Genomic DNA, 15958 nt, shown 5'->3' on the forward strand with positions numbered 1-15958 from the left:
GCAATAATGCCAGTCTGTCAGACCTGCCGCACTGTCTGCTAAAATGCAAGTCAGCCAGACCTGCCCCACTGTCTGCAACAATGCCAGTCAGTCAACCCTGCCCCACTGTCTGCTACAATGCCAGTCAGACCTGCCCCACTGTCTGCTACAATGCCAGTCAGTCAGACCTGCCCCTCTGTCTGCTACAATGCCAGTCAGTCAGACATGCCCCACTGTCTGCTACAATGCCAGTCAGTCAACCCTGCCCCACTGTCTGCAACAATGCCAGTCAGACCTGCCCCACTGTCTGCAACAATGCCGGTCAGTCATACCTGTCCCACTGTCTGCTACAATGCCAGTCAGTCAACCCTGCCCCACTGTCTACAACAATGCCAGTCAGTCAGACCTGCCCCACTGTCTGCTACAATGGCAGTCAGCCAGACCTGCCCCACTGTCTGCAACAATGCTAGTCAGACCTGACCCACTGTCTGCTACAATGCCAGTCAGTCAGACCTGCCCCACTGTCTGCAACAATGCCGGTCAGTCAACCCTGCCCCACTGTCTGCTACAATGCCAGTCAGTCAGACCTGCCCCACTGTCTGCAACAATGCCAGTCAGCCAGACCTGCCCCTGTCTGCCACAATGCCTGTCAGTCAGACATGCCCCACTGTCTGCTACAATGCCAGTCAGTCAGACCTGCCCCACTGTCTGCTACAATGCCTGTCAGTCAGATCTGCCCATCTGCAACAATGCTCTTTCCCTCTGACTAACCACCAGGTTTTCAGGAACCAACCAGAAACTCAAACTGATGTGAACAAACATCCACCTCCTACGGACACCTCTCATGGGTTGGAGTGGTTGCGACAACCGCTTAGGTTCCAGGAGCAGGGGAGAGTCACGCGTGCACCGCCTGGCGGGAAGGTGGCAGGTGCTCTCTCTCTGAAGTGTTTCTGAAAGAAGCCTTCAGCTGGCGGTCCCAACCCAACGGCCTCACTGGGACCTCTGCGCTCTGAGGGCAGCAGGCCTTCCCGCCGTACCCTGGAATCCTGCGCCCCACAGGCTGGGCTGTCTGCCAGCCCTCAGGCAGCCCCGACATCCTCTGGTGAAGGCGGGCTCTTTCTCACCGAACCTTGCCCAGGCAGTCCCAAAAATCAAAATTCATATTCTTCAAGACGAAAGGCATTCTACCGGTAATCCTGATTCAACAATTTCAGAGTTCAGCAAAATTAATTCTATTCTCAAAAACCCACTGACCTTAAGCTTTTGACAAACATTTTCCAGTTGAAAAATTACTGTCAATATTTACGAATCCTCAAACTTCTACATAGCCAACCCGCCTGTATTTGCTGTATTTGCACGCCCCGCTGAGTGTGTGCTCAGCCCTGTCGGCGTGGGGTCTGCTGCTACTCACGGGGAATCTCTGGGGTCCCACGGCGGCTCTCGGCTGGCTCGGCACGGGCAGCAAGGGCACTGCGAGGAAGACGTGTCAGATTAGCACTCAGCCACAGCGAGAAAGCAGGCTGCCAGCTCTCTCGGCCGAGTAAGAAGTGCCGGCCGCATGCACGGCCTGGACAGCAGCGCACTGAGCTGAGGTGCGGCGGAGGACTCGGCTCACCTGGGCACCCCAGGAGTCGCCTCGAGTGAGCGCGCCCGCATAGAGCCCATCGCCCTCTGTCAGAGCCTCTGTCCTCCTTGCACCTGTGCCTGGCTGTGCAGGCAGCAAACCGAGCTCACCTCCCTACCCAGCTCAAGACCAGTGTCCGCCTAAATGCTCCAGCACCCTGCGAGAAACAGGACTAGACGGGTGTGCCCATCCCCGCGCACAGGAGCAGGGCAATCACGCCCGGCCCGGATAACAGCCTGCAGACCACCAACTCTGCACGTGCGCCAAGCCAGGACTTGGCCTTCGACGGGAGGAGGGTGGTGCACCAGCCGCACAGCCGGCCGGGCTGGGCCAGCCTGACTCCCGACAGGACTGTGCCCGGGTGCTAACTGCGCCGTGGAAGGGCGGCCCCAGCAAGCTCCCAGGCTCGGTGTCGGGGACGACCCCCACGTCCTGCCCTACACCTCAGAGCACTTGGAGCTGCGCCCTCAGGGGCTGAGGGGAGCCACAGAGCGCGGGAGAGGTCGGGACACAGAGACGAGGGCAAGGCCGCGGCATGAACCCACACGTGTCAGCGAGCTGCTAGCTGGGGTTTCCGAGCCCGGGGCAGCACCCTCATGTGACCAGCGGAGACAGATCTAGGACTGCAGCGCAGAGGGCAGGGACACAGCAGAAAGGCCTGCAAGGCTCTGGGGCCCAGGTTCAGTCCCTGCCCTCCTTGCGGGATCCAGGCGGCCCAGGCTGGTGTGGACTCAGGGCTCCCACCCCACCCCTCCTGCCCTGGCATGAAGAGGTGGAAGCCAGGGGAGAGAAAGACCCCCAATTTGCAGAAGGTGATGGAGGGAGAACCCCAATTTGCAGGTCATGGAGGGAGAACCCCTATTTGCAGAAAGTCATGGAGGGAGAACCCCAATTTGCAGAAGGTCATGGAGGGAGAACCCCTATTTGCAGAAAGTCATGGAGGGAGAACCCCAATTTGCAGAAGGTCATGGAGGGAGACCCCCTATTTGCAGAAGGTCATGGAGGGAGAACCCCAATTTGCAGAAGATCATAGAGGGAGACCCCCTATTTGCAGAAGATCATGGAGGGAGAACCCCAATTTGCAGAAGGTCATGGAGGGAGAACCCCTATTTGCAGATCATGGAGGGAGAACCCCAATTTGCAGGTCATGGAGGGAGACCCCCTATTTGCAGAAGGTCATGGAGGGAGAACCCCAATTTGCAGAAGGTCATGGAGGGAGAACCCCTATTTGCAGAAAGTCATGGAGGGAGAACCCCAATTTGCAGAAGGTCATGGAGGGAGAACCCCTATTTGCAGAAAGTCATGGAGGGAGAACCCCAATTTGCAGAAGGTCATGGAGGGAGACCCCCTATTTGCAGAAGGTCATGGAGGGAGAACCCCAATTTGCAGAAGATCATAGAGGGAGACCCCCTATTTGCAGAAGATCATGGAGGGAGAACCCCAATTTGCAGAAGGTCATGGAGGGAGAACCCCTATTTGCAGAAGATCATGGAGGGAGAACCCCAATTTGCAGGTCATGGAGGGAGACCCCCTATTTGCAGAAGGTCATGGAGGGAGAACCCCTATTTGCAGAAGGTCATGGAGGGAGACCCCCTATTTACAGGTCATGGAGGGAGAACCCCAATTTGCAGAAGGTCATGGAGGGAGAACCCCTATTTGCAGAAGATCATGGAGGGAGAACCCCAATTTGCAGAAGGTCATGGAGGGAGACCCCCTATTTGCAGAAGGTCATGGAGGGAGAACCCCAATTTGCAGAAGGTCATGGAGGGAGACCCCCTATTTGCAGGTCATGGAGGGAGAACCCCAATTTGCAGAAAGTCATGGAGGGAGACCCCCTATTTGCAGAAGGTCATGGAGGGAGAACCCCTATTTGCAGAAGGTCATGGAGGGAGACCCCCTCTTTGCAGAAGGTCATGGAGGGAGAACCCCTATTTGCAGAAGGTCACGGGACAGGAAGACCCCTATTTGTAGAAAGGTCATAGGACAGAAAGACCCCTATTTGCAGAAGGACACAGGACAGAAAGACCCCTAATTGCAGTAGGTCACGGGACAGGAAGACCCCTAATTGCAGAAGGTCACAGGACAGGAAGACCCCTAATTGCAGAAGGTCACAGGATAGAAAGACCCCTAATTGCAGTAGGTCATGGGACAGGAAGACCCCTAATTGCAGTAGGTCACGGGACAGGAAGACCCCTAATTGCAGAAGGTCACAGGACAGAAAGACCCCTAATTGCAGTAGGTCACAGGACAGGAAGACCCTAATTGCAGAAGGTCACAGGACAGGAAGACCCCTAATTGCAGTAGGTCACGGGACAGGAAGACCCCTAATTGCAGAAGGTCACAGGACAGGAAGACCCCTAATTGCAGTAGGTCACAGGACAGGAAGACCCCTACTTGCAGAAGGTCACGGGAATGATCTGCGGCATCACGGGCTCAGGCCAGAGCAGGAGGGCGTGTGGTGAGAGCGTGTGCGGCCTCTGGCCGCCGGCACCTACCTTGCACAGGCGCCACCACAGCCCCTTTGAAGTGGGGGTTGATGTGGATGTTCTTGGGCTGCTGCGGGGTGCCGGGCGGCGGGGTCAGCATCACCCGGGTGGCGTCCAGTGGTGGTGGCATGTGCAGGCCCTGGGGAGGCGCGGGGTGGTGCGGGGGCAGCAGCGGCTGCGGTGGCGGCTGCTGGAACAGGCTGCGGATGGGCTGCTGCGGGGGCGGCGGGGGCTGCGGGGGCTGCGGGGGAGGCATGAGCCGCGGAGAGTGTGTCTGCCGAGATAAGCAGGGAGCCCGTGAGCACTGGCCTGAGGCTCACACAGCCACTGGCAACAAGGCCGACCTACAGACCCTCCCGACACCTCGGGGCCACCATGCAGACCCCACAGGACAACCCAGGGCCAGTGTGCAGACCCCCCACAGGACAACCCAGGGCCAGTTTGCAGACCCCAGTAGTCACACCCATGCTAGACACAGGGTGACCTGGAAGGCCCCTGTAGCTCGGCTCTAGGAGGGAGGAGGCAGGGACAGGCTTCCCTGCTCTGTGGCTGAGAATAAGGTTGCAGCCACAGCCACAATCACTCTCACGTGGGGTCCCCGCACGCCGGCCCCTGAGTCCTCAGCAGACCAGCTGGCTACTCTGTGGCTGGGCCTTCACTCAGGCCTCTTGGGGGAAGGGGCCTCCACAGACGCCCCCCGTTAAACAGACGTGTCCCGGGAGGCACGTGACGTCTGGGGGGAGACGCGAGAAAGCCTCGCTCCCGAAGGCCAGAGGCCAGGCCATGGCCCACAGCTCAGAGCGGCCGACACCGGCCCCAACCGGGACCCCAACCCCTCCCCAGGGTGGTGGGGGCGCGGACTCCCACCATGGGCGGTTGCGTGGGCAGCAGGGCGGGCCTGTGCTCCTTCGGACGTCCCCGCTCGCCGGCGTCCCGCCGCTGGTCCCCTGCACCGCGGCCCACCAGGCCTCCTCGGCGACCTCCCCGCCGCGAGTAGCGGCCCTGCTTGTGCAGCCGCTCACGCTCCTCGAACTCCAGCAGTGCGGCCTTGGCCTCCGCCGACAGCTCTGTGGGAAGACGGGCGGGCGGGCGGGGCTCAGGGGGCCAGGCGGACCGGGACCCGCGTCACCTGAGGGGGTGGCAGGAGACCCGCGCAGACCAAAGGGAAGCACTGAGGCCGCTCGTGGAGGCGCCATAACCTAGAAACCCTATTAGTCTCGTTACATCAAAGAGGAAAGGGAAGAAATCGCGAGCCCTGTGATGACATTCAGCTTCAGGAGGAGAAATGGCTGCTACCTTCAAGGCTTTGGTACAAAGAGGGGGGCACCCCCGGCAGGGAGGGCGGCAGGGCAGTGAGCCCGTCAGCCCCCCCGCCTGTGCGCCAGGACAAAAGGCCCCAGGAGCGCGGCAGCAAGAGCAGCCAGGGCGGGCACTCTGGGGACAACAACCCAAACAAAAGAAGGCCCGCGAGGGGGCAAGAGGCCCGGGGAAGGGCAGAGGGCGAGGCCGGGAGCCCCGCCCGCAGGGGTCTCTCCATCTCCCTGCCCTCTCAGTTCCTCTGTCCCGTCCGATGAATTAATTACGAGATTTGTTGTTTTTTATTTTTTAAAGACTGGGAGAAAATCGGGCCGGGCTGATCTGGAGCCGGGGAGCAGTCCCGGGGGAAGGCCCATCTCACCCACAGGCGTCAGCCAGGGGCGCTCTCTCCACGGAGCACAGGGCTCGGGCCCAACACAGGCGGGCACAGCTGCCAGCTCCCGCATACACGGCCCCTCCTTCCGGCCAGGGAGCCGGGCCCTTCCTCCTGCCCCCACAGGAAGAGCAGAGAGCCGCTCAGCTACATCAAGCCTCCACTCTCTGCCCTGCACGCGCCCCCCATGACTCGAGACCCCACTCCAAAGAAAATCTGACCTCCCTGAATAAGTGCCGACCTCCTTATCTCCACCACACGATCGGTTCACTGACACATTTTCTGTGGTGAATCAGCAATTATTTTTCCAGTGGTTCTGAGTGTCAAGATTAATTTCACCATCCCCAGTAATAAAATGGTTTCAAGTGACACCTCTAATCAGCAAGTGAGAGCGCTCTCCTCCAATTGAGACAAGCTGTCACAAAAGGTCACCAAAATATGACAGGAGGGAAATTACATTTGTAACTTCAGCTGCAGTGTTAATTCCCTCTCAAGTGCGCTCTGAAAGCAAAGACCCGTCCGCCTCAAAAGGAAGCACTTCCTCCTGAGCTGTCGCTGTGCAGTGGGACTTGAGAGAAGGCGAGGCTGCGGCGAGGCTGCGACGCGCCTGAGAGCTGGGAGCCAGGCGGCCACGGCCACGTTTATCTGGCAAGAGTTAACACGACAGTCTGAGGCATCTCGACAAGACAAGTGGAACGAGAAGTCGACGGGCCGTGCCAGCTGCGGGCCTCCCCCCGCCTTCAGGCGGGCAGAAGCACCCTGCAGCAGGGTCCCTGCTCGGGGCAAAACACCCTTTGGGCCGGAAGGTCCAGCGCGAGCACCCTCACTGGGACAGGAGATCCCAGTGCACTCGCCGGGGAGGGCAGGTGGTGGGGACTCCTGCTCTGCAGGGGCGGGGCTCGGGAAGCCCCCTCAGCCAGGACCTGAGCGCACAGCCTCCTGCCCCGCCATTCTCCGCACGGCCCGACCAAGTACGCGGTCGGCTGCCAGCCCTGGGAAAACTGAGTCAGGCTTCCGCAGACCTTAATCCCCAGAGGCCTAGTTCAGGGCCTCACCAGAGCGCGCGAGCTGTGTGCAAGAGGCAGCCGTGAGCTGGGCCGTCGCTCGGTTCTCTCCCTCCCTCTCTCTCTCTGTCTCCTTAACCAAACAGCCAGTAAGCCTTCGGGAAAGCAAATGAGCAGGCGGAAGCAGCCCTGGAAGCACGAGGTCCTGCGTCCTGCGTTCACACCGCGCTCTCTCTCCCTCTGGGCCCCCACCGAAACCGAACAGTGAGTTCGAAACCGAACAGACGGGAGCTCAGAGAGAACCTGGGGGTGAAGACAGCCCTGAACAACACCCTCGCTTCAGCCTGGAGAAGGCTGGGCAGGAGCGGGACAAAGGAGGGAGGACGGGCTCCACGCCTCAGTCAGAGCGCGGCCAGGGCACCGGGCGGGGCGGGGCGGGGCGGGGCAGGGCGGCCTTCGGGAAGCACGAGGAACGGCAACTGCCAGCTGGGGTGCCAGCCTCAGGCCCAGGCAGCTGTCGACTTCCCAGTTCTGCAGCCGAGTCGAAGTGGCCCGGGCCCCGCGCCACCTCCCAGGACAGCGGTGCCGTCCGTCCGTCTGTCGTCACGGCCAGTCTCACCCTGGCCCCACCTCTCCCTGAAGGTCCCCTCAGACCCCTTCCCGTCAGCTGCCCCAGGCAGCCCCAAGGCAGCTGCAGCTTGACGTCCTGACTGGGCACAGCCAGGGGAAGCCCAGGGCCAAAATGCAGAGGCTGCGGCGGCCCAAGGAAAGCCCCGGCCGAGGATCACAGTGACGCTGAACCAGGTGGCCCCGGAGCCTGTCCAGTGTTGCCAAGGGAGCCGAGGAGAAAGCAGAGGCAGAAAAGACAAGTTACCCAAAGTTTCTGGAATGTTCCTTCTCTCCCTCGTCACATCCGAGAGCCTGATGATCGTGCCCTCTTTCCTCTCCGTTTTGAACCGTAACCGGCCGGACTCCTCGTCCTCATCGTCTTCCTCATCAGACTCGTCCTTCACCTCCTTCTGCAGCTCCAGAGCGTCAACAGCCCCCTGCACGGAGACACAGACGGGAGCTGAGCCCACACCTGCCCTCAGGACACAGACGAGAGCTGAGCTGACGAGCCTCCCTGAGCAGCAACAGAAGGCACTTCTGCCTCAGTGCACAGCTGCTTTGTGGGCTTGTGGACACAGAGCCGCAGCCCCTAGATGGCTGAAACCGGGTGCTGGGCGGCTCACCAGTCTCCGGCCGCACCCCTCCCTCTACCCGTATGCCACTAGGCCACCCTGGCTCTGAGGTGGCAGGAGCAAAGTGTCCCGTCTGCCCCCGTCACCCCGAGCTCACTCCTGCCGCTGGTGCCAAAGCCAAAGGGTCTCTCCCGGAAGTGGCCCCTCCGCATGGCGCCCCGGGGTCGGTGTCCTGCCTGGGGCAGGAGGCAGCCGAGGGCCCCTCCCGGGTGCTGGCCTCATTCCCTCCACGAGTCTCTGTGGGCTGCCGTCACCAAGTGTGGCCGGAACCCGGACACCACACACGGGGAAGCTCCCACGCTGTGCGTCTGGCCCCCGTCTCCTGTCTAGAAAGCTGCCGGGTGATGACAGGACAGGACTCAGGTGGCGACGGGCCTGTGGCCAGGGTCAAGCAGCACAGCTGGAGACGCCACCCCAGTCACAAGTGAGGGGCCTCTCCTCTCACGGGGACCCCCACCTGCGCAGTCACCAAGATGAGGTCACGCCTTCCGGCTCATCTGCGGCCCGCAGCGGCCACTGGGCCCGGCCTCGGGGTGCGGGACCCACTCTGCCACCCAGCAAGGGTGCCCTGGCCCCACAGCCTCACTCCACAGAGCAAGGGCTAAAAAGCCAGCTGGATTCTCTCTTGTTTTTATTTTTATTTTATTATTTTTTAAAAAGTTTTTTTAAATATTTTATTTATTTATTCCCTTTTGTTGCCCTTGTTGTTTTATTGTTGTAGTTATTATTGTCGTCGTTGTTGGATAGGACAGAGAGAAACGGAGAGAGGAGGGGAAGACCGAGAGGGGGAGAGAAAGATAGACACCTGCAGACCTGCTTCACCGCCTGTGAAGCGACTCCCCTGCAGGTGGGGAGCCGGGGTTCGAACCGGGATCCTTATGCCGGTCCTTGTGCTTTGCGCCACCTGCGCTTAACCCTCTGCGCTACAGCCCGACTCCCTCTCTCGTTTTTATTTTGGCGCTAGGGGCTCCCCTGCTCTATGAGAATATTCTCTCCTTCAGTCAGACAAGAGGGAAAGACAGGGCCCCGCAGAGGCGCGACTGATTAGGCGCACACACTACAGTCCGCAGGGGCCTGGGTCTGAGCCCCTGCTCCCCACCTGTGGGCGGAAAGCATCAGGAGCAGTGACACAGGGCTGCTGGCGTCTCCGTCTCTCTCCTTTCTCTCCCCTCTCAGTTTCTCTGTCTCCATGCAATAATAAATAGAGGAGAGAGGGAGAGACAAAGCAGACACCGCAGCACTGTGGACAGCACTGGGGTGCCCTCCCTCTCTCCCGACACTGTCACGGACGCTCAGAGGCTTGTCTGCTCCAAACTCGGGGGAGAACAGTCTATTTCACTGACTCCCTTTGGCCACCAGGGCGCTGCCTGCATGCTGCCTGCACTGCTGGCCCCTGTTCTTTCTGGCAGAGGATGAGAGGCAGAGAGACTCCCTGTAACACTGTCCCACCCTTCACTAAGTCTCCCTCTCCCACGCAGGCGGGGACTGGGGACTTGAACCGGCTTCCGACTCAGCAGGTGAGGCAATGAGGGAAGGCTCCCAGCGATGCTCTGGTTCTCTCTCTCCCTACTTCTCTCTAACAAGAATAAACTAGTAAAAAGATCTAAAGAAAGAAAAAAGGCCAGGAGCGTGGCATGGACACCAGGCTGGACTCCAGATGGCCAGCTCTCTGGACGGGGGCTGGAGAACATCGCCCACCAGTCAGGGAGTGGAGCCCCCCCCCCCCCGAGGGCCGTGCCCACCTGCCATCTACCCTGGGAGGCACCCAGACAGCCAGGTGCCCGCGGAACCCCATCCCCTCCCGTTCACGCTGCGCCTCTCATGGGGACGGGGACGGCGTGCGTGGCAGCGGGCGGGCGTCAAAGGGCAACGAGCCCAAGCCTCAGCACCAGGGACACACACAGCCCCGCACAGCCCGGCCCAAGGCACCAAGTGGCCCTCCCAGACTTGGGGGGGGGCTTCCTTCTCCAGCAAGCTCCCCGCCTGAGGCCGAGCCGAAGCCCACCGTCCCCGCGATGTCCTTGGCGAGCTCCAGCTTCCCAGGCACCTATCCGGGTCATCTGGCGTCCGCACCCACCCCTCGGCTCCCTGATCAAGATAAAGACTGTCTGAGGCAGCCGCATCCTAAGCGAAGCTGCGACCTCTCTATTCACGCTGCACGGCCCGGGTTCCGGGCCATCAATCACACGGGCATCAGCATGGCCACGTCTTTAGCGGGTCAATAATCTTTTCACCTGGCAGGCGGTTATCAGATGTGGCGCGGATAAGGCCTCGTCCTCGGCATTAAGCACTCCCGGTGACAGGAGCCCCTCGGGCGGGGGCGGGAGGGGCTCACAATGTGGCTCTTCCAGGAAGGAAGGAGGCGGCCTCAAGGTCACAGTCCCTCCCTCACAGGCTGTGTCGCGGCCCAGAGAGAGACAAAGGCTCCCACGGCCTCCCCGAGACTCGACTCACTGCGAACTCGTCCAGAGGCTCGCTGACCTCGATGTCCAGCACCTCGTCGCTGTAGGGCGGCTCCTCGGGCTCCCCGACGTACTCTGGGTCCTCAGGCAGCTCGGCCTCGGGGCCTCCATAGGGCCCCTCCTCAGGGTACGCCCGGCTGTACAGCTCCGGGCCGGCCGCCTTATAGCCCGCCTCCTCCTCCCCCTGCTCGTACTCAGACTCCGGCTCCGCAGATGGGTCCTTGGTGTCGGACAGTTGGAAGGACGTGACCATGGTGGCCGAGGCGTTGAGGCCGAGGGTGACGCCCTGGGCACTAGAGGAGCATAGAGGGAGCACTTGAGAGCGGGCAGGATGGTGGCTACGCTGACAGGGTGGGGCGGGTGGCACTGCAGGGGCACTGAGGGAGGGGCACAAAATAGCTCGGGGGCTGGGAGCACTCTACATGGCTACCGTGTCCAAGCCCTCCTCCTCCCCGCACAGCGCAGGCCCGGAAGCCTAGTGACACACCAAGTGTCAGAGGTGAAGTCACATGAGCGTCAGGTCAAGAGGACGGACTGGTCCGGAGCAGACCCCCAAAGGGCTCCCACCCGTGAGGACACAGGAAGGCGGGTCCTCGCTAGAACCCGACCAGCTGGCACTGTGCTGCTGGGCTTCCTGGCCTCCAGACAGTAAGACCGCCCCGCTCAGAGCTCCCGCGGTCAGGGTAACTTGCTCGAGCGAGAGCCCCGACCAGCCGGTCTAGGAGGCTGGGGGATACCCCAGCTGAGCGCACGGGTGACCCAACCCCGCCTTCAGGGCAGAGCATGGTGAGCAGTAAGCAGCGAGAGCTGGCTGTGCCTCACTGCCCGTCTCCCTCTCTTTCTGCCTCCATGACAAGAAGGGAGAGGAAGTATAAAGGGCCAGCGGCAGTGGTGAGGGCAGCATGTGGGCACTGAAACCCACCGACGCTGTTGGCGAAATCCGAACACCGGCCCGGAGTGAGCGGAAGCAGTGACAAGGCAAAAGGAAAAAGCAGCTCCAAGTGCCGCGGCAGAATCCGACCCCCTGCCCGGTCTCCAGCTGTAGGGGGCCTGGAGGTCACCTCAGCCGGACAGACACTGGCTTTAAGGACGGATCCGCCTGAGAAAACGCATGCGCGTCCCCGAGAACAGCAGGAGACAGACTACCGGGTGTGCCGGGACCACGCGCCCGCCACAGCTCCCCGTCAATACAAATAGCCCACAACCCGTGAGCTCGTCTCTACCTGAAATTCTCATCTTCGTTATCACTCTGCAGAAGATCATCGTTGAGCTCTTCGTCTGACAAGTCCGACTGGTTCTGTGAAAACAAGAAGAGGAGTTAAGGCACGGCACGCAGAAAGCAGAGAGCAGACGCAGCCCGTCCCCCCGCGTGCCGTGCCGAGGATGCCCCACCTGCGGGACTGTCCTGAGAACAGCAGCCAGGGCACAGTGGGGCTCCGCATTCAAGCCCACTCCGCACACTCCGCACAGCCCAGCCTGCCTGCCCTAACCCCGGGACTGAGAGGGAGCAGATGTGTGAGGACCACTCCGTCTATATTGGTCCCAGAGTCCTGCTCAGCTCCAGCTGACGGTAGTACAGGGGACTGAACCTGGGACTGTGGAGCCCTCTGCAGAACCACCATGCCAGGACCCTGCTGTGAGGACCGCGCTTCCTTCTTCTGCACATGGTGGTACTAACACCTTTCATCAAAACAACTTTGGCGCCATGTGGTGGCACACCCAGTAGAGCAGAAAAAGTTACCAGACACAAGGATGCGGGTTCAAGCCCCCAATCCCCACCTGCAGAGAGGGAGCTTCACAGGCAGTGGAGCAGGGCTGCGAGTGTCTCTCTTTCTCTTTCCCTCTCCTTCCTTCCCCTTCCCTCTCCATGTCTATCTCTGGCTGGGGGTGTAGATCGACCTGCCAATGCCCATGTCCAGCTCATCTCTCTTCACAGGACTCCAAGCTCCATCCAGGATGAGGGAAAGAAGGTTACGTCATCCTTTTTCACAGCTGAGTAGTACTCTATTGTGTATCTACACTATAACATACTCAGCCACTCATCTGTTGTTGGACACCTGGGTTGCTTCCAGGTTTGGGCTGTTACACATTGTGCTGCTGTGAACACAGGTGCACACAGATCTTTCTGGATGGGTGTGTTGGGTTCCTGAGGATCTGTCCCCAGGAGAGGACTGGCAGGGTCTATGGGCAGGTCCACTTCCAACCTTCTGAGAGTCTCCAGACTGCTCTCCACAGGGGCTGACCACTGACATCCTCACCAGCAGTGAGGAGGCTCCTTTGTCCCCACAACCTCTCCAGCATTTGCTGCTGCCTTTTCTGATGTGTGACATTCTCACAGGAGTGGTGTTCTACTTTCAATGCAAATTCTTATAAAGTTCAAAACGTGTTAAAAGAAAGGCACGTCCACGCCACACAAAGATACATACACAGTGATGATACCAAAAGGGTCAGAAGGGACAGGAAGGTTCACCTCAGGCTTTATTCTTACTGATCTGAATTCCAGGCTCAGTCTGCCAAACACAAGCCTCCCTCAGAGCAAATGGCAGCTTCTGTCCCCGCCAGCACAGCATCAGTCTGCTGAGAGGCATGTGGATGCGGCAAGGCAGACAGATCACCATGCGGGATTCAGTTCACGGAGAAATTAGCTTGGCATAGAAGTATTTTAGCTCACAAATCTTTTTTATCTTATTGGATAGAGACAGCTGAAAATCGATAGCGAAGGGGTGATCCAGAGGGAGAGTCAGAGACCCCTGCAGCCCTGCTCCACCACTCGTGAAGCTTCCCCCCTGCAGGTGGGGACCAGGACACGAATGCGGGTCCTTGCGCGCACACGCACGCAGTGTCACGTGTGCGCTCAACCAGATGTGCCTCCACCCGGCCCATCGGCTCCCAAACGTGCACGCGTCCCCGAGCTTCAGAGCAGCAGGTGCGCTCACACCTCAGGTTCGCCAGGTGACTCTACTCTGTTTATCCGGCTACCGAGGCCGCCGCCGGGGCCTGAGGAATCCACACTCCAGCGGCCATTCTTGGCCATTTCTTTACACAGGACGGAGAGTTGAGGAGGGTGGTGGAGACACACAGAGGGAGAGACAGCTGCAGCCCCGACCCCAGGCCCTGGCACGGCAGCAGGCACGCTGCATGGCCCCCATCTCCCGGGGGCTCGCGCTTACCTTTTTGCCAGACAGCAGATCCTCCCCGAGCAAGTCATCCTCCAGCTCACTGGTGAGAGACAGACAGACAGACACGGTGTGCATTAGCCCAAGCAGCCAGCACGGTGCGTGGGCTCGGCCCTCTCTGCACGTTCTCCCTCCCTCACTCCATCCTCCTCTGCCTCCGCCTCCATTAGAGAAGCATTTCTTTCCAAAGGCAAAGGCGGTATCGGGTGAGTCCAAGGGGCGCCCTCACTACACGGAGCACCCCCCGGCCCCTATGCTTCCGGTGTGCCCCTAGTCTGCCTCTGGTCTCACAAGGAGCTCCCTCCCTCCAGTCTGCTCACAGAGCAGCAGCAGAGGCAGCACTAAGCTCAAGGCCCAAGCTGGCTCCTGCCTCCAGCGCTGCCCTGGGCTGGGAGAGACCCTACGTCACGGAGACCAGTCAGTCAGACACCGAGCCAGGGACCGGGAAGCTAAGACACGCTCTCCTGGCTATTTGGATTAGTGAAAAATGACCACCGCTGAGCTTGGTTCTTGTTCTAGGAAAACACACCTTTCCATGTGTTTTAAAAATAGGTTTTTGTTTGATAGGACAAACAGAAAATGAAGGGGGAGACAGAGAGGCATGCTTGAGCCCTTGAGCACAGCAACGCGCAGTCAACCCGGCGCAGCACCACCCGGCCTCCTTTAATGTGCTCTTTAAGCATTTCCTTTTCTTTTTTTACTATTGATTTATTTTCCCTTTTGTTGCCCTTGTTTTTGTTGTTGTTGGATAGGACAGAGAGAAATGGAGAGGAAGGGAAAACAGAGAGGGAGAGAAAGACAGACACCTGCAGACCCGCTTCACCGCCTGTGAAGCGACTCCCCTGCAGGTGGAGAGCTGGGGGCTTGAACCGGGATCCTTAGGCCGGTCCTTGCGCTTTGCGCCACGTGCGCTTAACCCGCTGCGCTACAGCCGACTCCCTATTTTTTTTTTTAATATTTATTCCCTTTTGTTGCCCTTGTTTTATTGTTGTAGTTATTATTGCTGTTGTTATTGATGTCATCATTGTTGGATAGGACAGAGAGAAATGGAGAGAGGAGGGGAAGACAAAGAGGGGAGAGAAAGACAGACACCTGCAGACCTGCTTCACCGCCTGGGAAGCGACTCCCCCGCAGGTGGGGAGCCAGGACTCGAACCAGGATCTCAAACTGGGATCTTTACACTGGTCCTTGTGCTTTGCGCCACCTGCGCCACTGTGCTACCGCCCAACTCCCTAAACACTTCATTTTATTTACACCTCAGGCAGGGAGTCTTTTGCAGAACCACTGTTGTGTTTCTCCATCATCATCATCATCGTCATCTCCCAGAGCTAAGTCTGGCTGATGGTGGTGCTGAGGATGGAACCTGGGTCCCCAGACCCTCAGGCAGCAGTCTTTGGCAGAACCCCTGTGCTGTCTGCCCAGCCCCTTTAATATATTTTTAGACATTTTACTTTGGCTTAATGGAAGAGAGGTAAAGAGAGAGGGGGAAGGGAGAGGGAGAGAGAAAGAGAGTAGATGAGTAAGTGAGTGTGTTCAGGGCCCTGCTGAGCTCTGGCTGATGGTGGAGCTGGGGACTGAACCTGGGACCGCAGAGCCTCAGGCAGAAGAGTCTGTTTGCAGAACCACTGTGCTGTCTTCCTTGGCCTGCTATTAGCACTAGTGTCATAACCCACAGCCCTGCTCAGCCCAGGCTGACAGTGGTGCTGGGCGCGGAATCCAGGACCTCAGAGCCTCTGGCAGGAGAGTCTTTGCAGAACCCCTGTATCATCCCCCAGTCCATTTAAAGTATTTTTCGATGACTCTCTTTAGCCAGAGAGCCCAGAGTGCTGCTCAGCTCCCGCGCAGGGTGGTTCTGGAGGTGTAGCTCGCACCACGGCACCATCTCTTTGCCCCAGGAAGATCCGGACCCAGAGCAGAAAGCAGTCAGCAGACAGGCTCTAGGCTGTGCACACACATCACAGGCCGGTCACAGATGTCTGTGGGCTCTGGGCCACAGTGGGGTCAGGCTCCCCAGGACTGCGGGCACAGAGCCATAGCGAAATGCAGCTGTGGACAACCCTTCGAGTCCCAGAAGCAGCCTGAAGTCACCCTGCAAAAGCCCCTCACACCCACCCCCCGCCCTGCTGGAGAAAGAGATGACGTGCCAGAGCCACGGAGAAGCAACGGACCCAGGAGGGCCCAGGCGACCCATTTGAGCAAAGCCCTGTCCTCTCACACTCGTCCCCAAGCACCTGGCCTGAGGGGCGGTCTCTGTCTCTGTCTCTGGAGGAATGGCATGTGCGTGACCCTCTGGGGG

General features: G+C 59.5%; 1 protein-coding gene and 1 long non-coding RNA gene across 4 annotated transcripts in view; both read right to left on the reverse strand.

Annotated features, from left to right (window-relative positions):
• RBM33 (RNA binding motif protein 33) overlaps nucleotides 1–15958 on the reverse strand; it is a 40845-nt gene that overhangs the window by 14927 nt on the left and 9960 nt on the right. For 2 of the 3 annotated variants that reach the window (XM_060196853.1, XM_060196852.1), the window contains exons 3-9: nucleotides 13657–13705; nucleotides 11710–11783; nucleotides 10479–10779; nucleotides 7658–7829; nucleotides 4957–5156; nucleotides 4099–4363; nucleotides 1391–1449 (exon numbers count right to left, since the gene is read on the reverse strand). In XM_060196853.1, coding sequence (XP_060052836.1) covers nucleotides 1391–1449; nucleotides 4099–4363; nucleotides 4957–5156; nucleotides 7658–7829; nucleotides 10479–10779; nucleotides 11710–11783; nucleotides 13657–13705 — 1120 coding nt within the window. The remainder of the gene's footprint in view (nucleotides 1–1390; nucleotides 1450–4098; nucleotides 4364–4956; nucleotides 5157–7657; nucleotides 7830–10478; nucleotides 10780–11709; nucleotides 11784–13656; nucleotides 13706–15958) is intronic. The other variant, XM_060196855.1, reaches the window with a different exon arrangement.
• On the reverse strand, nucleotides 52–1379 carry LOC132539963 (uncharacterized). The gene is made up of 3 exons (XR_009551265.1): nucleotides 639–1379; nucleotides 456–566; nucleotides 52–422 (listed from the first exon to the last, which is right to left on the reverse strand). It is a non-coding gene; the product is annotated as an uncharacterized LOC132539963 (long non-coding RNA).

This window comes from Erinaceus europaeus, chromosome 8 (genome assembly GCF_950295315.1).
Source record: "Erinaceus europaeus chromosome 8, mEriEur2.1, whole genome shotgun sequence".
Classification (NCBI taxonomy): domain Eukaryota; kingdom Metazoa; phylum Chordata; class Mammalia; order Eulipotyphla; family Erinaceidae; genus Erinaceus; species Erinaceus europaeus.